General features: G+C 42.6%; 2 protein-coding genes across 3 annotated transcripts in view; one reads left to right on the forward strand and one right to left on the reverse strand.

Annotated features, from left to right (window-relative positions):
- Nucleotides 1–453: 453 nt before the first annotated feature.
- LOC308594112 (malignant T-cell-amplified sequence 1) lies at nt 454–3,405 on the reverse strand. The gene is made up of 2 exons (XM_081206842.1): nt 3,255–3,405; nt 454–1,313 (listed from the first exon to the last, which is right to left on the reverse strand). The coding sequence occupies exon 2, from the start codon at nt 1,164–1,166 to the stop codon at nt 621–623; it is 546 nt and encodes a 181-aa protein (XP_081062968.1). The 5' UTR covers nt 1,167–1,313; nt 3,255–3,405; the 3' UTR covers nt 454–620.
- TAF4B (TATA-box binding protein associated factor 4b) overlaps nt 1,336–25,987 on the forward strand; it is a 50,653-nt gene continuing 26,001 nt past the window's right edge. Inside the window, exons 1-9 of one of the 2 annotated variants that reach the window (XM_081206795.1) lie at nt 1,336–1,693; nt 12,535–12,683; nt 13,677–13,781; nt 14,823–14,990; nt 15,079–15,201; nt 16,611–16,700; nt 17,348–18,004; nt 20,333–20,465; nt 22,413–22,518. In XM_081206795.1, the coding sequence (XP_081062921.1) occupies nt 1,654–1,693; nt 12,535–12,683; nt 13,677–13,781; nt 14,823–14,990; nt 15,079–15,201; nt 16,611–16,700; nt 17,348–18,004; nt 20,333–20,465; nt 22,413–22,518 (1,571 nt within the window). In that variant the 5' untranslated portion in view covers nt 1,336–1,653. Of the gene's footprint in view, nt 1,694–3,806; nt 4,258–12,534; nt 12,684–13,676; nt 13,782–14,822; nt 14,991–15,078; nt 15,202–16,610; nt 16,701–17,347; nt 18,005–20,332; nt 20,466–22,412; nt 22,519–25,987 lie in introns of those variants that run through there. The other variant, XM_081206794.1, reaches the window with a different exon arrangement.

Genomic DNA, 25,987 nt, shown 5'->3' on the forward strand with positions numbered 1-25,987 from the left:
ATCACCTTTATATTTCTGTTGGACAAAGCAACATGTAAAACCCAAGCTTCTTACACAAACCTAAAAAAATGATCATGGTACGGTTTACTTACACTTCTCAATATTGGTGCTTGATTCCAATTCCATTTTCAATAATTGAATAGTAACTGTGACATGTTCATGATGTCCCAAAGCTGCATAAAACTTGTATGTCTTGTTTTTTTCTCATTAAAAAGAATTTAGGTGCACTGCACAAGCGAAGAGGGGGAAAAAACACCTACAATTATATTGTAATTGCTTTTCCTGAGTAGCTCAGACCAAGGGACTCATATTGTTGAAAGGGAATTCACCAGTCTTGAGCACTTCAGACAGATGGAAAACAATATACTGAATTTCAATTCAGCAGGAGACTATAAGTTAAACAGCATATCATCTGAACACAATAACAGCAATTCTTTTGAAGAATTACTAAAGTTGTTTGACGAAACAAACTTTTATTCACATGCCATTTCTACTTGTTTTTTCCTCCAGCATTCATTTGATTTATTTAGCATCACCACAAAGTTTACATTTAGCCACACTTTTTAAAAGAAGAATTAAAAACAGGCCCAGCTGAGAGGCAATGGATTCTTCCTGCTTCTTCACTTATACGTCTTCATATGCCAGAGACCATCATTCAAATAGTGGATATTCTCAATGCCAATTCCTTTGTTGACCTTCTCAATATCCTCTGCCGACATCTTCATGACTCCAACACACAGGGCATGTTGCTTTCCTTCGGCCATTATTGCCACGATTGTATCAGCAGCAGCAGGATAAAGTTTAGCTCCTGGAGACGTCAGACCAGGGCACATGATATTTGCTCCACTAAGTACAAATTTAATGGCTCCTTTATCAACTTGTTGATGTGGTAGGATGAATGGATATTTATGAAGTAATCTGAGCGTGGGATAAAATGGTCCTTCCCTTTGCTTGAAGAACAACAATTCTCCATTTACTGTGAGGATTTCTATATGTTCATGGCAACGTACTATCTTCACAGGGTCTTTCTTTGGCATAATTTGGTTTAGCCATGGTTCGATCCCAGGAAACTGGTCTATCAGCTGGTTCTTAATGCCTTTAATAACAGACGTTTTTAGCTGGATGCAGTTGGACACATTCTCCTTTTCATCAAATTTTTTGAACATCTTGGCAGGGTTTCTGCGAGAGCACTAAGAACCAAGGGCCTGGAAGGCCAGTGACTAGCAGCAGCAGCAGCAGCAGCTCCCACGCAGGCCCTGTTCCCACTCTCAAGCCCACGCCACCATTTCTACTTGTTGATTAGGAATTGGCAGCTGCAGATAAGCAGAAAAATGCTAGACTGTGTTAACCGATCACAGTAATAGGAAATATTTAAGGATTAAATTACTAACACACTGGGTCTGCATAAGATGATGAACAGCATGAACCACAGACACAGAATTGGCAATGTTCTAAAATGCTTAAGGGTAGTTTTTCCTGGTAATGTTGAAACTGCTTATTTTTCTTTGAAAAACTTGTCCTTTAAATCATGTTTCTCCATTGTTACCCTTATATTTTAACTTGAGGAAGGCTAAAAGGTCCACTACTTTGGGGGTCATCACAATACTGAAACTTTGTTTGAGATTTCCAGACTGGAAGAACATACCTTTATGGATGGGGGAGTGTGGAAGGAAAGCGAGAGCCCACAATAATGGTGAGCATAAGGCCCCTCTGGGTGAAAGCCAGGTGAGAGATGGGGTGGAGATTCTGGATGTTTAAAGATGAAGTCTCAGAACCACACTATTGGATACAAGTGCATTGTCTGCAACATGTGATCTACTTTCTTATTTCTGAATTAGGGATTATTCTCTCTTCTGTTTTATTTGAAGCTGCTAAACTAGGTTACCATATTTGTATTGTTTACTCGGCTACAAGTGATTGCCAAAGAAGCAGCAGCATTGAATGGATTTATTTTTTGTATTTATTTGCTAAATTAACGTTATTTCTAAATGTTTCTAAGATTTATTTTGAATTGTGAAATGCTGTAAGCTACTTTGGGCATAATTTGTGGGGAAGTAAGTCCCACTGAGATAACTAAGACTCCCTCCTAAAAAGGTAAAGGGACCCCTGACCATTAGGTCCAGTTGTGACCGACTCTGGGGTTGCGGCGCTCATCTTGCTTTATTGGCCGAGGGAGCCGGCATATAGCATCCGGGTCATGTGGCCAGCATGACTAAGCCGCTTCTGGCGAACCAGAGCAGCGCACAGAAACGCCGTTTACCTTCCTGCTGGAGCGGTACCTATTTATCTACTTGCATTTCAAACTGCTAGGTCGGCAGGAGCAGGGACCGAGCAACGGGAGCTCACCCCGTCGCGGGGATTTGAACCACGACCTTCTGATCATCAAGTCCTAGGCTTTGTGGTTTAACCCACAGCACCACCTGCGTCCAGCAGTTTGTTGAGGAGCAACAAGAATGGCTAGTGACCAAAATAAATAAGTAAAAATCCAGTAAAAATCAAGTCAGTGTGATTATAAACACAGGCATCACAAGAGAGTTCAGTAGTAGGTGGTCAAGCAGTCTCTGCAAATGCACAGCTCTGCCCCACTTGCAGTGATATAATGTGCCACTTTAGTTGTTGCAGCAGCTAGTAAAGTGGCAGCATAAAATTGCACTGCCTGACAGTTTTCGCTATCTCAAAACCACATCCATGCTTATGTTTTTAAAAAAGCAAAATGAGCACATTTAAGAATCGTTTCATTAATCTATAAATGTCTGCAACAAATCAGAACAGCCTGCCTGTCCTCAAAAGGATGCACCCTGCTTATTTTTTAAGCCTCATGGCAAACATTGAAAACCACTAACTACTTTGTTAAGAGTAGCCCTAATACAGTAGACTTGTATTTAACCACTAGCCTGGAAGTAACAAGGAAATGCATGCAGCTCAGTGCAGGAAATTTTATGCAGAAAAGTGAGCAGGTGGGTGGTGGAAGGTTAGAGCTCCATTTCCTTCCTTTGTACTCTGTACGGAAAAACAGCAAGCTGCTGTGTTATTCACTCCTCCTAGTAAAAAGCAGCTTCTTCTTTGCATGCTAGCAACTTTTGGGGTGCTTATTTACAAGGCTGCAGGGGTGCCTGTGGATGTGCACTCCGCTGACTCCCCAAGTAATATCAATTTAAAGAAAACACCACCCCAAAGCAAACCTATGTTCTTCATTTTAAAAGTACAAATCCCACAATTATAGGCATTCTGTTGGCATTACCAACTCCACTTACTTCCTCGAATGCAACGTGCGCCTTCGGTGAGTGAGTGTGTTTGGGTGTAAGAGAGAGAAAACCACCAGGTGCTTTCGATTTCCCCAATAACTTTCCGCCTCCGGCGTTCTTCAGCGGCGCGGGGGTCCGTTCTCTCTGCGTGACGCCGCGCGACGCCGCCCAGCCGAGGTTGCCCGGTGTAGCCAATGAGCCTCCAGGAGAGCCAGGGCGCGTGCGCCGGGGAGCCCCGCGTGGCTATATAAACATGGCTAACGGAGAGCGGAGCCGCTTGGGGGCTGTTCCTCGGGGCGGGTCTTGGAGGCGGCGCGGGGCTCCGTAGGGCGTTGCCGGCTCGCGTGCGCCGCTGTCCTGGCTGGAGCCTTCAGGCGAGAAGTGCCTGGCGCTACACGTGCGCGCCTCTGAGGAGAAGCCGGCAGCGGCTGCGTGACCATGTGTTTTCTGCAGCCCTGTCCCTAACTCTTGCTTGGTCCGCGAGCAGTGCAGCCTCTGAGGCAGGGGACTCTGCCGCTGCTTTTGCCGCATCGTCAGCTGCGGAAGCTTCGCCGGCTCCTGGGTTGCTATGCTGTGGACTCGCTCGGAGTCTCCGCAAGGCTCCTGCACTTTCCGCCGCGCGCCCTCTCCGCCATGACGACCCCGGGAGCAGCCGCGCCGGGGAGGGTCCTGCCCTCTGGGTCTCCTGAGCTCGCAGCCTTGGCGGCCGGCCCCGCCACCGCCGCCGCTGCCGCCTTGAATGGGACCGGGGGGCTCCGCGAGGCCCCGGCTGCGCCGCCCGCCGCGGCGGTCGCCTTGAACGCCGAAGTTCCTCTCAGCAGAGTCCCTCCTTCTGTTGCCCAGCAGCCCCGGGCGGTGTCTGCTCCCGCGGCGGGCAAAGGGGCGCCTCCGGCTCAGCAGCTCCCGAAGACGCCCGGCGCGGGGACCAGGCTGCCGACCCCTCAGCCCGGAGCCCCCAAAGCCCCGCAGACGGTGACGATACAGCTACCTGCGAACTTCCAGATCCCGCCGGGTGAGTTGCCTTCTCCCTTGCCTGGCAGCGCTCCTGTTGGATGATGCCAGGCGCCCCCAAGTTTTGTTTTGTTTTCAGCTAACGGGTCAAGTCATCAGGGAACTAGTGGCGAGTTGTGGGCATCATGGTGGGATGAGCCTTCTAAACATGAGAGCAGGGCCGATTGCTTCGTGATTCTCATGCAGACGGTCCCAGGTTCAATTCTTGCTATTGGGGGGGGGGGACAACAACTCCTAAGCAGGTTAAATGGTGTTTATTGTGGGGACGGAGTAGCCTTCATCACACCTTCTGATCTTTCGCAGCACCTGCTCACTGAATGTTGATGGCACCAAAATGCCAGCCTGTATCTCTGCCTCCCCCTCCCCCGCATTCAATGCAAATTCCTTGGGGAAATCAGATAGGACTTTTAAAAAAAATGTTGCCAGCAACCCATCTGCAGTATCTGTACTGTATGGGTCACAGCATTAAGTCTTTATATGGAAACACACTGACTCAATATAAGTGAACTTTTTATGTTCTAGAAGTGTGACATAGACTATCATAGAAGTAAAGGGAGAAAGTTAGTATTGTAAGCCCTTTAAAGTTTCACTTTCTAATCGCAGATCAGTGACTTAAAAGTTCCCAGTGCACTCACACAACTGCATATTTGTGTGAAATGATTCCACTGAAATTGCTTATCTAAGTTATGCTTGTGCCACATATAATAAACCGAAATGAACTTTTTTGACTGCCTGAGATAGGCTTAGTTTCCTTCTCTTCTCCCTGCCCGCTTGCAAAGTTGTAATATACTTGCAAAAGTTTTTCAAAACGTTTTGACACCCAAGCTTTTAATGTCGAAGTTTTGATAACTTGTGCGATTAAAATGTGTTTTGAAGCTAGCTTCAGCTTTGAGTTGGTATCATATTTTTCTAATTAAAGTTCTATCTTTTTGAGAAATTGATACTGCTCTCATTTACCCAGACTTCTTCATTACTTGACAGGTGCAGGTGGTAGGTGTTAAAATGAGAGAATATTAGGAGTTGGAACAAACAGAAATATTAGCTGTTAGACTTCGGTATGGCAGAATTTCTGTGTAGCAAATGTGACAATACAAAAATAGTTATCTAATTAGCACCCCTGGCAGGAGTGCCACTGCAGGGGCCTGTTCAGACATTGCTCTTCTTGTCACCAACCACATATGTCATGAAATCAGGAGCAACTTGGTAAGTTTCAGTCTTGTTCCTTGCCCCCTTGGTATTCATGAAAGGGAATGATCACCCTAGGAGATCCTGCCGTTCAAACTGAGTGTGGGTGACCTTGGAGTCGGTAGTTATCTATATCTCATGGTGCTCCTTGTCTTTTTGAGGAAACATGGCAATGCACTGATTTTCCTGCCCTAATTTTGAATCTGTGCCAATGTATCTGTTGAAGGAAGGGCACAGGTTGGTAGACTCCAGAGCAGCTGCAGCTTATTTCCTCATTTGTTTCATATACATTTTAACACTTTGCTGTTTAGTCGTTTAGTCGTGTCCGACTCTTCGTGACCCCATGGCAGAAAAAACTCCTGCATAGTGGTGGCAGGGCTATTGTTGGTCACACACAAACTTTGCCACAACCAACATTACTTGCCATGAGTGCCATTGACTGATAGAGTGGCTGCAGGCCCAGAGCAAGTAACAAGTTGAAAAATGTACCTTACCATATTATCCAAGTATTAATTGTTGCTGTTTGCCCCTGCTGCTAGCTGTGTTAAGGATGACTTGTTACATCAAGGCAACCTGTAGTGTCTTCACTGACAACATCTGAGCATTACTGAAGGCATCAGTGATAGGGAGAATTTGCTGGAAAAAATATCACCACTATGTTTCTACATAATGTTTTCAGTTTTAGAAATTCGTTGTTTCATGAGATTAGCTGCATGAAAAAAATACATGCTGAGCTAGGCAGCTAGAATGAATAATACTAGTAAAATGTGCAACCAAAGTCATGATTTCTTATGACTGTTCCCAAGAAAACACAATTACTTATGCAAACAGGTATTCTAGCATGCTAAAATGAGTATTCGACAGCTTAATTTTCCCCCTCAAGTCTAAAGTGTGTGAATTGTAGCATCTTAAAATATTTTGGAGCTGTATCAAAAGCTGCATATCTGCTCACTCAGATTTCTGGACATGCAGTTGAACTTCTTCTTTCTCTGCAGTCCATGTGCACCCTCAAAATCAGCTCTAGAGGGTTTTGGGTGACCCTCCAGAGCAGATTTTTTTTTTTTTTTTTTTTTTTGCAGGGGTGCACTGGGAAGGAGAAGAAACAAAATCCCATGTGTACAGAAATTCACAGCACCCCAAATAATGAGGGCTGCAAGAGCTGGCCCAAACAGAAAAAAAATTAACTGCCCTCCTAAAAAATCAAACAATGTACCATATGGCTTTCCTATGGAAGGGAGTTCCAGGGAATAGAGGCTGCTATAGAATAGTATTTACAAGCATTTAAATACAGTCAAAACTCTCATTATTTTAATTGAAACATAACATGTTCTTAATCAAATATTTCTATTCATCTATTTTGAGCTGCTGGAAAGAGTTGAGGTTTTTATACAGCATGTTAAATTAACATGGAGCTCCTTTTTTCTTCTTTTTTAATAATGTAGTTAAGCGTGATACATCAAACCATCAATTTAGGTCGAAGAGGCATCATCTGATTCAAAATTTTCCAGAAAGTCCCACATCACCGTTGGACATAGCCATAATATTTTTTGTTTTTCTAAGATTGCACTGCTTTGAAAACAGTAGCTGATATTGCAACCCACATGAGCGAGACATCCTTGAATGCTCAGCCTCAATGGATTGCCATACTCAGGCAAAGCTTGTTTGTCCTTGTCGCTACCTTTGCCTGTCTACCACGGTGATTTCCTTTATTCCAGACAAAATGCAATTATGTAACCCAACTGTGCTGATGGTTTCCAGATTTTGTCATGCTTTCTACAACAGTTTAAATTGGCAGCATGAATTTATGCATCTGCAGTCTCCCTCTGTGTCTTAACAAAAATCCAGAGAGTGGCAGACAAGTAAGAACCTGTACATGCATCTCTAGGGATAGCATAGGATGAAATCTACTTACTGTGCTTTGGCATTAAAAGTGACTTATGTGAGGACTAGGACAATTACCTAATTAACACATGCACTCTCTATTTTTTGAAGAAATTTTTGTTTAGATGCAAGCATGAGCTACAGTAGTCATTATCGTGGAAGAATCATCCCCTTCTACGAGGGAATAATGCCTCTTCCCTAATGCTGATAGTATTAGTACATTTAAGACAAATCATTCTGATTAATTGGGGGCATCTTTTTAGTCTTGCATTTTAAAATCAGCTAAACTTGTCAATTAATAAAAATGGGATTCTGCAATAGTGCCAAAAAAGAGGGTAAAATATAATATTGGGTAGACGCTACACTGCACTGTAAAGTCCGTGTGACCCACAGTAAAGTCTGTAATGAGCAGCATATGGTCCACCAGCAGGCTAGTGGTTAACTATAAGGCTGGCTGTATGCAAGTTGCTGAAACCAAATTAGAAATTGTATCAGCAAGGTTGTCTAGAAATTACTGGTTTTGTTTTTTCTTTCTGTTTGCTACTGTTTTCTGTTTGGTCGCTACTTTTTCTTGCTTTCTGTTTGCTACTGTTTCTGCAACTTGCTTCTTTTGACTCCTTTTGTAAACAGTTAGCTGAATAGCGCATGTGCTTGACAGCTCTGGGGAGTTGGATGCAGTTTGCCCCTTCCCCTTAAAAAATACTGCAGATCAGGATTTCCCTGGGTCTAGACTGGGGATGTCTAAAATGCTTGGTGGCAACTATTAGTACAGGCTAGAGCTGCAATTCTCTTAACTATCTTGCAGGGAGTGTCAAGAGTGTTGTGTCATCACAGAAAGAAATGAATGGGTGAAGGGGGGGGGGAGAGGACAGCAGCATACAAGATGAAAAGTTGCTGCAAGTGTGCCCTGTGTCTCAAAAGGCTCAAGGCAACCTTCAAGAAGAGCCTCTGATCAAACACAGACGTTTAGTCACACACCAATAATAATTTCACAAAGTCAGTAGGATGTTTATTTAAAATACTACCATTATTCATTGTTCATACAGTTGCACACACAAACACAATAAAGCAGTATTTCTTTAAACTACAACTTACTAAATCATCAAATACACCGGCACCACTTTAGCCAAATGCTTGGGTGAAAAGTCACTTTTTACATGCTGTCAAAGGTCTGTTGTCATTGGTACTGATTGCACCTCAAAGGCCAGGGTATTTCAGAGTTGTGGAGGGGCCTGCTATTGAGAAAGTTGTATTTGTTATACAGGATTAATAATGTACTGAAAGAACTTATGTGCATTCTGCACTGGGAATGGTGGTTCTTCCACACTATTATTGTCATGACTCACTAAGGTAACTATGCTTGAACTTGGCTGAAGAATTGGGAAGTAACATTTTCTGCTTTGTAGTCAGCAAAGGCTGGTGCTCTGAAACAGCAAAATTGTGGAAGCTTATGAGCCAGGCCCTAGAGAGCCACATTCCCCAACCTGGTGCCCTCCAGATACTTGAACTGGACCTCTCCTCACATCAGCTGCAGCCAGTGAGGCTGTGGGAGTGATGGGCATCATAGTCTACACCTGGAGAGCACCAGGTTGGGCAAAGGTTGCCCTTGAGCAGGGGCAGGGTAGCCAAGTTTGCTGATGGCACTAAATTGTTCAGGGTGGGTAAAACAAATAGGTTGTGAAGAGCTCTAAATGATCTGTCCAAATGTAGTGAATGGGTGGTAGAATGGCAAATGCAATTATGTGTAAGCAAGTGTAAAGTGATGTAAGTTGTGGCAGAAAAACCTTAATTTCACATTTTAAGAGTGTGGGGTCTGAACTTTCTGCTATGAGGAAAGGCTTTAGGGGCTTTCTCAAGGGTTTCAGAAAGTTTTCTGATTCATAGGAAATTTATCCAATTCAGAATTTCCCAATTTCTAAAAAAAACAAAACCCGCCCCTCCTGATTTCCCAAATCTTACAATGGGAAACATTGAACTTTCGGCCTTTAGCATTCAAAGGGAACTTGTCATAAGTGCCTTTGTAGAGGTCTCAGCTGATTAAGCCACTCAGTAGCATTTTACTGGGTTGTGTTTTGAGGACCTGAGTGTGCTCCGCAACATACTTCTGTAGTTATTCTTCCCCATGCCTGTCTAAAATGCAGGAACGGGTAAGTGGAGGCAACAGAGGGAAATATTAAAATTGATCTTAAGTTCTCTGGCTCAATAATAGCTTTTTGCTTTGAAAACCAAAGCAGAAGTATATACAAACAACTGCACAAATAGTTCTGTTCAGATAATTCCTGGTTTGGGGTGGGTGGGCGAGTTTAGCAGTTATTAGAAAGATTTTCAAAGCTGATGAGCAAGATAGCAATAGCCAGGCTACCTGCGCAGTGACACTTTTGTTGCCATTACCAAACACTGCCTCCTGTGGAGAGAAGTAGCAAATAGGTTTTCTTCAGGTAATGTGTTGCTTACCTGTTCTTGGGATTCTTCCAGATGTGCACTGTCCCCTTCCTTTCTATGCTCAGGGGCACCCAGCCTGCTATGCAGCTGTTCTAAGGCAACAGACATCAGGCCACCACACAGAGCACTTGTTTTGGTTCAACCCTAGAATTGTTTTTCCAGGCAGGTCTTCAAATGTGGGCAAGTGTTGTAGACTAGCGCTAGATAATCCATGTTCTCAGGCACTTGTGATATATGCTTAGAATTTCATGAAGGGAAAACACACACTTAACTAGCTGCACCATTAGATGGCAGTGTTGTACAACTATGCTGCAGTTAGCGGACAGGATTATAACTATTGCTGGGCCATGTGCTTCATTCTTAAGGACATTTGGACACATGATGCGAAAAGTGCCTCTTGGCCTTTTATGCAGCCCATGTATACAAGTGAAAATAAATGTAGGGTAGAAAGTAGAACAAAGGCACCAAAGCTTTGTGGCACCCAGGCTACCCTATGTAGATTGTGCATTTTGTACTGAGATGACAAAGCATCCCTAGTGGGTTTTTTGGTATGTGTTTTACAGCTAGGTCCTGTGCATGCATACTTGTGAATAAGTGTCAGCTTACACTGTAAGCTTATTTAGACATGTGTGCTTAGGATTGCAGTTTCAGGTTTGCAAATTGCAGATGAGCATGAGACCCCTAATTTGCAATTTTGCCTTCATTGATACTCCTGTACCCAGCATCTCTTTACCCACACCTTTGGGAGTTGCTGATGGTTGGAAACACTGGGATGTTTCTTACTACCCCTCTTTATATACTGCTACTCTTTTTTTATTAATGAATTTTACAATGTTTGCTATTTATCATACGGTTTCTGTGAAGGATGAACTATAAAGTCAACAATAAATTAAGTTTAAAGCATTTCCTCCTCTGAAGCCACAGTTGCTGTAGTTTTCCCATATGTTTACCTGTCCCCCTCCTCTTTTCTTTCTTCTGCCTTCTCTTCTGTTACTTGTGCCCTACTTTATCATTCCAGGCTGTCCCGGATCCTTCTTCCTCCCCCAACTTGGAACTACACATACCAATCAAACCTTTTCTCTAGCAGTGGTCTGTAGCTGAGAGAAGATATCAAAGGCTGGCCTTTGTTAGGCTCTTGATTTGCTACCTGCTGAATAGCTGAGGGAAGCGTTGGTGGGGGTGTCAAGAGCTTTGAGACAGTTGTTTCTCCCTAGAGTTAATGGGGGTTTTGAAAGAAGGATCACTTGATGGCGTTGTAATAGACAGCCATACCACTCTCTTTAGAAACAAACAAGCTTCACAAGGTTTCATGTTGGTTTTGAAGCAGCCTTGGTTAGAGGTGACAATAGAGCAGCACTTTCAGCTCTCTAAGTTCTTGTTCTCTAACGGCACCTACCATTTAGAGGATTTAACAAGTACCCAGTGATTACTTCTGAAATTATTGTAACTTCAAACGTCCACCTCCCCTATGTGGAAAGGAGGAACATACCTTTCTGCATGGATTCTTGGCCCTTTTAAGGATGAGTTGGAAGCCTTATTAAAAAGTATATTTAGCAGGGGTGGGGAACCTTTGGCCCATAGGACAATCTTGGCTTGCAAGGCCATTTCCCCCAAATGTGGGGTTTGTGATATCAGCTAATGGGCACTAGGGCTGGGTTAAATCCTGTGTTGGCAACATGCCCCTGTTCTAGCAGTGAATAGTTTGTCGAAGTAGGATTAAGAAGAGTTTGGATTTGATATCCCGCTTTATCACTACCCAAAGGAGTCTCAAAGTGGCTAACATTCTCCTTTCCTTTCCCTTCCTCCCCCACAACAAACACTCTGTGAGGTGAGTGGGACTGAGAGACTTCAGAGAAGTGTGACTAGCCTTAAAATCGCTATTAAAATGTTAGATTCTAGAGTTGTGTATCTAATTAAAAATTCCTGATTTGAGCAAAAGAAGGCCCTCACCTTTTTTTTTAGAATGAACCTTGTCTGTTGAATATCAAGCATGAGATTTCTTGCCTAAAAAGAAACACATAGGTGGTCTCAGAAGTGTGCAGTCACACAGCATTGTCTATCAAGACTATGACAATTACTTTTTAAGTATGGTAGGACCTCCCCTTGGGTGCATCATGCTCCAACATTTTGGCCTTTTCAAAGGCAGGTGAAAACACACCTTTGTCCAGGCCTTTGGGGCTGGGTGTGAGGTGCATTTTGAATTGTTTCTCCTGGCTGCATTTTCATTTTGTTGTTGTTGCCGTTTGATTTCGTTCATGATTGTTTTGTGTTGATTTTATATATTTGTGGTTTTTAAGTGTTTGTACCCTGCCCTCGGACCCCTGAGTGAAAGGGGGAGGTTTATAAATATGTGTAATTAAAAATTATTTAGCACAGAAGTCGTTGCCAAAAGCAGGACTAACATTGTGGTGTGGCGTGTCTTAACATCTCTATATTGCAAGCTGCGAGAGCAGAGATGCATGACTAAACTAAACCAATTCAGAATTTATTCTTAAATATGTTTGATGGATTTTTAAAAGGTCAAACAATAAGCTACGTCTGTCATAACACTAACTGGAGCACAGCAGGAATGTAGTAGTCTGCTGTTTAAACAGAGGAGCCTAGATGGGAAGTGTGCAGTACTATAGAAGCACTGTAATATTGCATAATTCATGTACTGTTTATCCTGCTGATTTCTTGCTTAAAAGTTTGGACTATACAAACTCAGATTTATGTACTTGCTCTTAAGAATGTGCAGTGGAAGGATCTGATAGTATCTTCTTTCCTGCAGGAACGGTTCTTGTCAGAAGCAGCACTGGACAGCTGATGCTGCTGTCCCAACAAGCACTTGCTCAAGTTCAAAGCCAGGCCCAAAAGAACCCAGTTGTAAGACAATCATTGCCTGCAAATGCACCTACAGTCAAAATACAGACTGTACAGGTAAATTACCTCTGTAATAGCAGTTTTGTTGTGTTTCTTCTGCTACTATAGCTTTTCACAGGACTTGGGTCAGTGTATGTCTTTCTCAGGGATGTGGGTGCAGCAGTGAAGTGAATCTAGCAGTGGCGTAGCATGGGTTGTCAGCACCCGGGGCAAGGCAAGTAATTTGCGCCCCCAACCCCTAACCTGCCGCCGCTGCCAGCTTCTTCCTGCTGCTGCCTGGTCTGGTCTGGTGTGGTTCTCTCCCACGCTCAGCGCTGCGCTGGGTGGCCGCTGCACTGTCCCTCCCCCAGATAGTCCCTCGCTCTCTCTCCGCACCGCACGCCTGGCACCCACCCCCTCCACAGTGGGCGGCGACCCAGCGGCTCGGATCGGATTCGCACAGCCAGCACTGCAGTGAGAGAGAGTGAGTGAGCCAGGTAGGGGCAGAGAGCTGCGAGTGCGAGCGCGCGCCCCCGAGATGTTGCGCCCGGTGCGGCTGGCCCCCCCTGCACCCCCCACGCTACGCCACTGGAATCTAGTCTAGATGCAGGAATCATTTCCATTTTCTGCTAGCACCACTTGCTCATAAGTAGGAGATTAAATAACTTTAAAATGTTAAGCAAGCCTTAATTGCCTATATAGTACAGTGATTTTCTGTTCTTTCCTCTGCATTCAACTTGCTCATACCAGCTATCACTGTTACTACATGGATGGGAAAATTTCAATACTTAGAAATAAAAACACTTGAACAGTCATAGCCTGAAATGCTTCTTAAGTCATAGCATTTCTGCCTACCCATAGAAAGAAGCCTTCTCTACTTGGCATGCTACTGGATCCTCTTCTGTATCGTTTGCATCTTCCTGTTCAGAAAAGACTTTTGCCCAGCCTACTTGAATTGGGACAGATAACACTAATGTGTCCAGTTAGAAGGAAATGGTGCTTGGCCACTTACCCAAGATTTCATTTTGAGGCTTTTACCTAACAATATATTTTCTATCATCTTTCTGAAAGAATTCTGGAACTCAAGTACTGAAAGTATCAGCTGCTCCTCATACAACAGTGACTTGGACAACACCTTCTGTTAATTCAAATGTTAAGAAGCCTGCTGTAATCCAGGTATGACCTCCTTGTTATTTTCTGGCACTTAAACATTTTAGCCCAATGAGTCACAAATCTAATAAATGGCAAGGTGGCTTTATAAATCATGCTGCGTGTATCTTTTTAAAATTCTTACATGTACCCAATGGTGCACTTTGTGGGACGTGGGTGGCGCTGTGGGTTAAACCATAGAGCCTAGGACTTGCCAATCAGAAGGTCGGCGGTTCGAATCCCCGCGATGGGGTGAGCTCCCGTTGCTCATTCCTTCTCCTGCCAACCTAGCAGTTCAAAAGCACGTCAAAGTGCAAGTAGATAAATAGGTACCGCTCCGGCGGGAAGGTAAACGGTCTTTCCGTGCGCTGCTCTGGTTTGCCAGAAGCGGCTTAGTCATGCTGGCCACATGACCTGGAAGCTGTACGCCGGCTCCCTCGGCCAATAAAGTGAGATGAGCACTGCAACCCCAGAGTCGGTCACGACTGGACCTAATGGTCAGGGGTCCCTTTACCTTTACCTTGATGGTGCACTTGCCAATGTAACTCAAAACATACTGAGGAATAGGAAAACTGTCCCCCTCCCTAGTCATCTGCCTCATTCAAGTTGCCATATGAATTGGGTTAGTCATCCTTATTCCCCAGCCTATGGTAGTGTCTAATGCCTGAATCTGACTGCAATAAAGCATTAATTGCAATAAAGCAATAAATACCTCTAAACGCAATGCTTTATGAGCTCTCTTCAGTGATGGTCATTCTCAGCTTCTGGTGGTTGATGGAAATGTGCACAGTTGTTAGGATTACTATCTGTCAGACAAAATTGTTATTGCTAAATCTAAATGTAGGTTCACATGAGCTAATCTGCATGTGTAATGTTATGTGTATCTGTTTGCTTTCTCCTAAAAGTGTGAATGGGAGACATTGTTGGAAAGTTGTGTTGGAGGGTAGTAGACACCAACACCAGTAGAACAAAGGTGCCTTCCTGATACTAATATTAATGTAGCAGCTTTGGTTTTGCTTTTTCCTGTCAGAATTGAATCTAGCTACTTAAATGTTTAATTTCTTCCAGTCAATAGCATCAACAAATAATAGCAGCACCACAGTTGTGGCTGCAAAGTCTTTGATTACCGGACCAGTGGCAAAGCCTCCAGTTTCTGATTGTTCTGTGCTCTCTCTTGCTACAAAGCCAGTCCCTGACACAGAAAGTAGGACAGTAGCACAGGCCAGCATCTCTAAAGTAAGTGCAAAGTAGTCTAAGATTGCCTACCTTTCCCAGTATTTCAGAACTGAACAGAAGTTAATTTACTCTTTTGGCTTCCTATCAGGAAATGCTGGAAAATGTGGAAAAGTGCAAAAGCTTCCTAGCAACACTAATAAAACTGGCATCCAGTGGGCCTCAAGCACCTGAAATGGGGCAGAATGTGAAGAACCTGGTACAAAGTCTGTTGGTAAAAGTTCATCTGCAAGTATTTGTGCCCTGATCCTAAATGTATTTACTCAGAAGTGATTTGTGTGCACACAGGAAATAAGGTGTGAAGTACGGGATGGATTAAGTACATGGGGGCATACTAGAGGCCACAACGTCATTGGCTACAGTGCACAGTGGGGCATGACATAAGGCAAGGATCCCAATCATCAGGCAGCCTGGCTGCAGGCCAATGTTCCAGTCCTAGCTTGAGTACTGGGACAACATTCAGAGGGATGCAGGATTCTCAGGTACATCATAATGTGAGCCACTCTTGCAGACCTCTCAAACAATGAAAGGCTCCTTTTCCCCCAATAAGTTTTTCTATATCATGTTTAGATATGCATGTGCCTTAAACAGGGAAGTCTTGGTTGCAAAATGTGTTTGCATATAGGGTTGACCTATTTTAAAAAGTGAAAAATCCGACATGAGTTGCCATACGTCTGGGTTTTCTTGGACATTTTTAGTGATTTTTGGAAATTTTTAGTGATTTTTGGAAATTCCGCACAGACTCTATTTCCAATGGTCGAACCCCAGATAGGTCCGGGAAATGGCATATCTAGCATTTACAAAGCTTTTAGGCTTCTGCAGCATGCTCATTAATGTTGGAGTGTCATAATTACCAGAAGCTGATCCCATTCTTTTTTACAGAGCGATTGGTGTAGAGTGTATGACATGGCAATGCTTCTGTAGCTCTGTTTTTGCTTTTCCTGAGCATGTTCAGAATAGGCAAGTTAAATACAGTGGTTCCCCGCAAGACGAATGCCTCGCAAGACGAAAAACTCGCTAGGCGAAAGGGTTTTCCGTTTTTGCGTTGCTTCGCTAGACGAATTTCCCTATGGGCTTGCTTCGCAAGACGAAAACGTCTTGCACTTTTTTTTTAAAGCCGCTTGAAGAGGCGCAGTTGCGACGGACCGTGCTTCGCAAGACGAAAAACACCGCAAGACGAAAAGACTCGCGAAACGAATTATTTTCGTCTTGCGAGGCATCACTGTACTGCCTGTTATGGTAACACATGCAGCAAATACAAATTAGCTGCTTCTGGATACAAACTAGTAGAAATTTGACTCTCTGCAGTCTGCCTCTCTAGTCATGTGGCAGAAATATTGCACATTTTTTTTACCACCTTGGTGCATTTCCAAGTTTGTAGTAACAACTTAGAAATCTAACTTATTGCCCACAGTTGCTGGTTCTTAACCAGTGAAGAATTCATCTTAGATTCCTTTTGGGAGCCTGCTGATACTGTACACTTTCTTCAATTTAATTGTTGAATAGAATATTCAGTGTATGGAATTGTTAGTACTAGAAAGTTAGTGAATTGGTGGGTTCAGTTTAGGCACATCTGGAGAAACGACACGTTACATTTGTGCAACCATTTCCTTTCCTATCTAGGAAGCCAAAATGGAACCAGAAGAATTTACTAGAAAACTGTACATTGAGCTAAAGTCTTCCCCTCAGCCCTATCTTCTCCCTTTTCTCAAGGTATGTCTAAATGAATTTGCTCCCCATTTTAAGTATCAAAGTGGTGATGGTCCTTAATGGTTGGGTGAAAGGTTGTTTTGAAATGTCAGGAGAATTAATTTGTAAAGCAAAACACACTGGGACTCAACATGAAGTGGTTGGTGTGGGAAAGTGAGCCCTTCCAGTGAAATTCTGTCCATGCCTCCATGGTGTTTTGATAAGAAATGGGACCCCCATGTCTGTGATATTGGACCATCTAGTGTGAGGCTAGCTGGCACAAACCTGCATGTACCATTTGGGTAACTTCTACTCATTCAGGGGAAACTTCCTGCCCATTCAGGTTCTTGTGGCTCTCACACATGCAACAAGAGCAGGACTTCAGGACCAGCTTCAGAAATGTGTCTGGGATGTTGTCCAGTGTGCTTAAGTCTCCTGTCAAAGTGCAGATTTGTTAATGATTGCAAAGGCAAACAGCCTGAACTTTAGGAAGCTTCCTTGACGATCAGATGTGCTAATTTGTATTGTTTAGCTGGTCTCTAGTCTGCTAGTTATCTTTTTAATGTTTTATCGGTGACATTGATACTGTTCAATGAGACACAGTGCAGTGTCAATGGTGGAAGGAAAATGCAGGATCTTAATTTTTTTCTATTGCTTTCTTCCTTGCGTAGAAAAGTATGCTTGCCTTACGGCAATTAATGCCTGACGCACAGGCCTTTATACGGCAGTGTCTTCAACAATCAGGACCACAAACAGCTCCTCCTATTTGTAGCACAGCATCATCCGCTTCTTTGGTACCTGCTGCCAGCACTCCTGTGACTGTGACCTCTCTTAAAATTCCGACGGGGATACCCTCCCAACAGACTTCAGGCCCAGTCCTCTGTACATCAGGAGTGACAAGAGGATCTGGTTCTCTTCAGCTTGTTCAGACCACTCCTGTTTTGTCAGGGACACTCTCCCTTCAAGGTGCCAGTCCTGTTCCCTCCACTAAACCGACTACTGTAAGAGCTGTACATCCAGTCTCCTCCACTGCAATGGTGGCAACTGGTACCACTTCTCTCCAGGTTGTGAAACCAGTCCATGCCCCTGCAATGTCGTCATCACCTGCATTTGCTGCTCCTAGTTCTGTAAAGCCGCCATCTTCTGCTGCAGCAACATCTCTACAAGCTCTGAAGCCAACCTTGACTACTGCTGCAGCAACTGTTACAACAGCAGTGACCGCGTCTCTCCAATCCATAATGCCAGTTGCTGGGAAACCAATTACTATCAGAGTTGTCCATCCCAGTTCTGTCCTTTCCCATTCAGCTCAGACGTCACAGGCTGTAAAGGTAAAGCAGTTGATAAGTTTATCTTGCTCTTGATCTGTAAAGCTCTGAAGTTTGCTAACCTTAGCAGTTCAGCTGAGCCAGCAATTCAAAGGCAGTTTATCAGCAAATAATTAAAATGGCACTTGTGCATTTGCCCCTTATGTACCTTGCATAACTTGACACCTGAGATGTCCATTTTAAAAGGTTAATATATGAGGAAAGGGGCAGTATGGAGATATGTGAGTACTAAGCAACATTGAAGAATATATCTGTCTGATAGTAGTCCACTCAAAGAATCAGGAACGTTTAGCACCCATCTCCATGAATGAAACTCTGGCAGATACTAAACAGAGCAGCTTTCTAGGTATTTGGCCATGTAAACTAAGCATTCCAATACCAGAACTTTACTGAGCATGAATACTTGAACTGGGTGTGTGTTTGCACAGTTCACCCATTCTGTGTACTTGACCATAGACAGACCATTATATCTTGGCCTCATTCCCATAATACAGATTGGGGGGATATGGTCTACTTTACTGGGTTATTGTACGGATTAAATACTATGTTACATACTTTGAATGTTCAAGGGCTGTACAAATGTTGAATGGTGATGGTTGACTCAGCTCCCCACTGCTAAGTCTGTCTCATTTGAAGTCACCATAGGTACTGTTGTTGGATATCCCTTTTCTCCCTGATCTACCAACTGAAGGAGATGTTAAAGTTACTTTGCAGTTATTTTCTGTTTGATAAGGCGAGCAGGAAACCTTTCACAGAAAGATAAAAGAAAGCACTACTTCATGCAGCACATAGTTAAGCTATGGTACTTGCTCCTGTGGGAGGCAGTGATGGCTGCCATCTTGGATGTCTTTAAAGGAGGTTCAGGCAAATTCAGTGGCTACCAGTGGCTACTAACTGTGATGGCTGTGTTGTGCCTCCACGGTTGGAAGCAGTGTGCTAGAAACTGCAGGAGAGGAGAGTGCTCAGGTCCTCCTTGTGCATTTCCCACAGGCATCTGCTTCTTGGCTACTGCGAGAACAGGATATTACATAAGATGGGCCATTGGCCTGATCCAGCAGACTTTTCTTAGGTTATTAAATTTGCAGTGCTGCAAATTGTACATACACAGTGTGTGAAGAGCTCCATTATTAGGTATCAGATACGGCCTCTTAAGGACAGGGGTGTTTTTTCTGTCTGATCTATAACATTTTCTGGACTGTTCTGTCTCTAGAATTGGTGCTGTTCATCCTTGGGATCCTTAGACGCTGTGGAACTGCAGCTTTAATAATTCCTGAGAGTTAGGGCTAAGTGACAGCAGATGATGGGATCTGTAGTCCAGCTGGAGATCCAAAGTTGAAGAAAACGTCAATATTTCGCTTGGCAGTTTTAAAATACCCATCTAGTTCTTATTTCTAGAGGTTCATGTCACTGGGAAGAATCTAATTTCCTCCCATGGAAATGGAAGTTTTACCCTGATTTTTTATTTTTTCACATTTGGGGTGGGGGTGGGGTTAAGCATTTCCTGCTTTTGGCATAAAGTTGACACCATTCAAACTTCACCACAGAACCCCTGAATCAGACTTGTTAGTATTCTGGAAAGCTGTTGAATATATGGGAGCAGGAGAGGTTAGAAGGCACTTTTAGTCTTGTAAAACATTGGGGGTACATAATGTCTTTAACTGTGAGCCATGGCAAAATGGCTTCTGATATTTGCCCTTTTGAGTCGTAGCAGTAGGTAGCTTTGATCTCATTTTATCATCAAACAGATTTATTTAAGATAATTTCATCCTGCTTTTTGACATTATCCCCAAAGCAGTTTCATGTGTTTAAACCAACATCAAACAGCCAATAAAACAGTAAAAAAATTGAAGAGGAGCACCAGCGGTTTGACACAAGTTCATAAATTCACTAGATCCACAAATCCCTTCTGAAGCAAATTCCAACTGTCCTAAACAGGAAAGACCAAGGGGAGAAAGTTTCATAATCTCATTGGTGCCACTGGGAAGGACCTGTTCCATATTGCAAACTTTGGCACCTCTGATAGAAGGGGGAACACTGAGCAGTGGTTCTATCGGTGTCTTTTAAGTGTGCAAATAAGTTTATATTGGAATGCTCACAAAGCATGTGTCCTGCCAATATGATCGTACCCATTATTGCTGAAAGAGGGGGGAGTGCAGTCAGACTTCTTAAAGCCATTTGACATGCAAATGTCGTTTACAAGCTTGATCTTGGATGACTTGGTCAGCCCTGATGCAAGTGTCGCACTTTCATGTGCATGACTAACTTGATCTAATATTGTGACTGTTTACGCTTGCAATGTGTGCTGAGTACTTTTATGTGTAACTTTTCCAGATAGTCCAGCAGCCTTCAGGAAGTATCTTGAAAAAAGTGGTCACACTCGAACAGGCTTCACTCCATGCTGTGAACAAATCAGGTGAAAAAATGCCATTAAACACTTTGATCCAGTCTACTCAGCTTCCTGCAGGTACAGTTAAGTTATCTGGCTGATTTCAGACCTCATGCCCAAACCATAGCTTGGATAGCTTTCTGTGAACTGCCTTGAGACCTCTGGGTATAGGGCAGTATATAAATTCAATAAATAAATAAAATAAAATAAAAATTGATTTGAACCACAAAGTGCACACCATGCTGTTTCCACTTTACAAAATGTATCTCTCTGCTTGGTGGGTGTCCTTCATTTCAGTGGCACAGCTCAATGTTTTGTCTGATGTCAATAAACGGGGAATTCCAAAGTGTCCAAAGTTTGTTTTCTTACAGCTGTGGAACTAGTATTATGTGGCACCTGTAATGGCGCCAGTTCCACATATCAAAGTGGTTGAGTGGGCACATTTGGTTTAAGGTGATCATGGCAGTGAACTGCTCCCTAGCCATTAAGGGCTTTATATACCAATAGTAACACCTTGAACTTGGCCATTTAAGAAAATGACAACCACTGCAGATCTCTGAGCAGGGGTGTTGCATGCTGACAGATTCTCATTCCTGTCAGCAAGTGAACTGCAGCTGTATTCACTAACAGCAGTTTCTGGGTGAAGCACAAAGGAAGCCCCACATAGAGTTGCTTGGTTGCAGTAATTCAACTCTGAAGTCACCAGGTTCACAAAAATGATTTAAACGGGGATAAGGTAGGCTTGGGCATATCTGTTAATGTTGCACACTGTAGTTAATTGCAACATGTTACTCAGCTGCTAAGAAACAGGCACTTGTTGCCAGTTTTCCAGGCTCAAAGTTGTAAACAACTTGGGCCAAAAATACATTAAGAGTTTGTCTGATTCTATGTTCCATCTGGATCACTGAGATCCTCTGATGAGGAACTTCTAGTGGTTCCACTTACCTCTGATGTTTCTTTGGCCTTTACTATGAGCCAGACCTTGGGTGTGGCAGTTCCAGACCTGTAGAACTCACGTCCAGTAGAGATTCAGAGGAACCATTTCTTGCTATTTTCCAATGTCTCTTGAAAACTATGTTTTAAATATGAATTATCTCTTTTTAACCTTTCAGTATTTCTTGTTGGTTTTTAATGTTTTTATGAATGTGTGGATTGTGTTCCTAAATGTTGTATACCCATTTGATGTTTTTATGAAAGTCTGAACTATGAATATGTAAATAATAGGTGCCATGATACATGGAAAAACAAATTCCAGTATTTGTTTATGATAGCTGAGCTTTGGCTATCATGATGGTTTTATGATGATAGGAATGAACCCGGATGAGCCTCGGGCTCCTGAAATTCCCCTCCTCTCAACAAGGAGTTCAAAGCTCTACTTTCCGTTACAAACCATCTATAACATTAACCATTTTAGGGTTAAGATGTAACACTACACTGTGAATAAGCAAAAGCTTCTGTTCTGTCTTCTTGGCCACACTAGAAGGTGGTCAGGAGTTTTGAGGAGGAGCAGTTTGCCCAGGCTTGCACCATTTCCCCTAAGCTTTCTCATGATATCCTGAATACCAGAAGTGCATTTTCCCAGTGATAGATGCTACCTCTTGAATATTGGCACAGTACTATCCATTGACCCATCCACAACCTTTAAGAAAGATGCCTGGACCTTGCACAGCAAATGTATTAACTGTGCTAAAAGCAGTTGTCTTGAAAATCACTTGGAGAATTGTCTTAATTACAAGAGGGAGCAGCCTTTGTTAAAGGCAACAGTTACAGATACCTTTGATGTTGGAATATTCTTGGCTATAGCACAGTTGTCCAGGTGTCCATGTCCTGATAAAATAACTTGAGCAGATAATGTGTATGGGAACTGCATTTTGACCTTGAAGCAAATATGCAGCTTTCATTAAAAAAAAACAGAAAAAAATCCTGGACACAGTCTCTCCAGATATCTGTTCTTGGGTGCGCTGTGCGCTGAATGTCATTAAGGATTTTGCTTTCTGCTACGGATTGTTCATCTTTTTTTTTTAGGTTCCGTTGTGAAACAAATTACCCTGCCAGGAAACAAAATCCTGTCGCTTCAAGCATCTCCTGTTCAGAGAAATAAAATAAGGGAGAACGGAACAAAATCCTTCAGGTAAAAAATAAACAAAGTCGGAAGTTTGTGTACTATGCAAAAGCCTGGCTGGGAGGCGGGGTGTGGGGGGTGGGGTGGGAAGCAAACAGCCACAGAGAATCGAGTGATGCCTAAATAAATATTTAAGATTTCTGATGGGAGTTTTTGCTTCCTTGGTTCTGATGTTTTAGTGCTAATGAAAGGAAAAGCCTAAAATTTGCCCTGCCAGCTGTTTCAGATATTTACATTCCAGAGCTTGATTGGGTTATATGCTCCTGAAGTCCAGGCTTTTATTTATCTAGCTGCTAATCCTAGTTCTTTTATTTTGAACTCCTTATCCTGTCTTCTAACTGTCCAACTCATTAAAGGAATTCGCACATTGCAAAATATCAGTATTGCTACCTCACTGAAGGAAAATACAATTTAAGTCTGTGGGAACTAAAACTTCACACATTTTAAAGAGTTTTCTTTGGATTTGAGATTGCTTTATCCTAAGCAATATGAATAAAATGCTTGAACAAATGATACATTGTAAAGTATACATGAGCGGATTTTAATTGCACACTTAATATTCTAAAAAATATTAATGAAATTAGATAATTCAGTCAATTCTTGTTAGAACACTTAAAGAAAAAGTAATTGTAATACAACATTATTCCATAAATTATGAACAAAGATTGTATTTCACTGTTCCTTGATGAAAATAAGTCAGCTTCATTAATAACTCTACATACTCTATTTTTCTTAGTTATTCTGTGGGGGTTTGAGGTAGTCAAATATACTATATTAGATTTAAGCTAATTCTAAGTCAGCAAACTCTATTCCTTTTAAGTAGCCCAGCAGCTTTTTTGTAGGGTTCAGAAGGGTATCATACCTGTTAGCTGAATCTTAGGGTTTAATACAGACTTGAGATTTATTAACACATTTCAATTGAAATCAGATGTGTCTAGTTGTCTGTGATTGTTGGAAAAGAAGCTGTATTTGTTTTCATCACCCTGTAAAATCATTTGAATGTGGCCAGTAACTGGAACGAAAATCCCTTTCAGATTTCTGTTGCATAGAAGGCTCAGAAGTTGACACATTAGTGTAGTCCACTCTTGGGGCAAAAAGTCACTCCAGAAGATCTTGGCCCCTTCCTTTATTGGGCTGTAGCCTGTCCCCTTAAACTAGTGCTGTGCTACCTTTTGGTGTAATAGCACAAGGATTTAGTAGAAGTCTGTGCCATGCATAAAATGTTTTGGGTTTGGGGAGGGAGGCAAGGATGTCAGTGGCATCTTGTGCAGAAGGGGAACCTTTGGCTGTTCAGATGTTGTTGGGACTACAACTCCTGCCATCCCTGACCATTAGCCATGCTGGCTGGGGCTGTAGGGCATAAGTATGGCATTCAGCTAAGTTTTAGACACTTCAAGCACATAAGTTAGGCCCAGTAAGGTAGGCCCTAAGACTCTGGCAATATCTGGTGGAGGGCCGTAGGTATAAGATGTGAGAGCAATTCTACTAATTTAGTGCTAGTATACTATGGCAGGGGTGCAGGTGGCGCTGTGGGTTAAACTGCAGAGCCTAGGACTTGCCAATCAGAAGGTCGGCGGTTTGAATCCCCGCAGTGGGGTGAGTTCCCATTACTTGGTCCCTGCTCCTGCTAATCTAGCATTTCAAAAGCACGTCAAAGTGCAAGTAGATAGGTACCGCTCCAGCGGGAAGGTAAACGGTGTTTCTGTGTGCTGCTCTGGTTCACCAGAAGCGGCTTAGTCATGCTGGCCACATGACCCAGAAGCTGTACACCGGCTCCCTCGGCCAATAAAGCGAGATGAGCGCCGCAACCCCAGAGTCGGTCACAACTGGACCTAATGGTCAGGGGTCCCTTTACCTTTTATACTATGGGAAAAGACTGTAGCAAGGGAGCTTTCCCCCTCCAAATGTGGAAGGTTAGGGTAGCTGCTTTAGCTGTAGTGCAGGAAGTTTCTGTTCTCACTACTACTTCTAAGTTGTAGCATAAGGTCTGATATCCCAGCAGTTAGCAGCATCAAATGCTCTATTGAACTTCTACCATATAATTAAAACTGAAAGATAACTGTGATAATTCATGACTGTTAAGGAAGATTATTTCACTATCTCTGTCTGCAGATTCTAGCTGGAAGTTACACTACCTACAAGAGACTATGTACTTGGGGCTTGGGGGACTTAATGCTTTCCCCAAACTCTGATCTGTGGATCACATAGAGCTTCATTCACGTGGTACATAGGGTGTCTGTGGTTGAATGTGGAAGGTGGTGCATACATCACATTAAATATTCATATTCATTTTAATTGTATTGTTATTTCTTGGTTTCATTTCTTACATTGTGTTACAATTTGAAGTCTACAGAATTCAAATTGTAATGCAATAACATACAATATATAGGTAATAAAAATATGATCAAAATCATGCAGCACCTAGCACAGCGCATTAAAATCGCTACAACATGCAGAAAAAACATTAAGTTGGTCCACCAAGACCTGTTGCAATTTTCAGGTGGTCCATGGTGAACAGCATTTGGGAGCCATTGTTTTTGCAGCATCACACTTCAGTAAAAAGAATGGCAATCTGAAATCCTTCATCCTAAAGCTGGAACAATCTTACTTTTGTCCAGATGTCTTAATTTGCTTTTTACCTGTGTGAGAGCTTTCTTAAATATAAAGAAAGACAATGAACACAGATGAGTATGTAGCTGCTACCAACCTAATCCTAGATTAAATTTTAAATTGCTCCATGCAGATTTTGATTAGCAGCCTCTGGCTGGCATCTTACAGGCTTTAGCTCAAGCCTGTCCTTATTTTTAGAACAATTGTGTAATTAAAATAGTGAAAAGTACAGGGCCAATATTTGAACAGCAGAGGGTGCTAAAGACTTGTTTGTCAAGTTTTTGTGTGTTTCTTCATTGAAAAGTTTACTAAATGAGATATACTAAATGAGAAAACCAGGAGGGACTTGCTTCAATTGGAAAGTTTGATTAGATCAGTGTACTCCACACTTAAAGACATAGTTATGAGCCAAACTAATAAAATGCTTAAGTAGAGAAGCAACTTCTGTAATTGACAAAATAAATGTCCCAATATTAATGGTTTCTGTGGATAATCCATAACTACCACAGGAGGAAATATTATTGATGTTGGCAGTCAGTCTGATCCTGGGGATTCGGTCCCAAGCATACCTGCTTGCTAGGTCCTAGTGAAAAGATCAATAAATGCCACTCCCTAATCTTGAGCATGTTACTCAGCTGACCCTTAAGTGCATTTTTAATACCATGTTCACTAAAATATGAACAAATGGGTTCAAGACCAATCCCAACAAAATCCCACTTCTTTTTTTTCAATACTTGTAACTCTTTTTTTGCTTGCTGAAAGTATTTTTCCTTGTGGTACCATATCAAATGCTCTACTAGAATGAACTAGAATGGCCCCAGCTTGCTTATCAAGTTCTCTTAAATATTAGGTTAATTGGACAATTGAA

This window comes from Podarcis bocagei (genome assembly GCF_964188305.1).
Source record: "Podarcis bocagei genome assembly, chromosome: 8".
Lineage (NCBI taxonomy): Eukaryota > Metazoa > Chordata > Lepidosauria > Squamata > Lacertidae > Podarcis > Podarcis bocagei.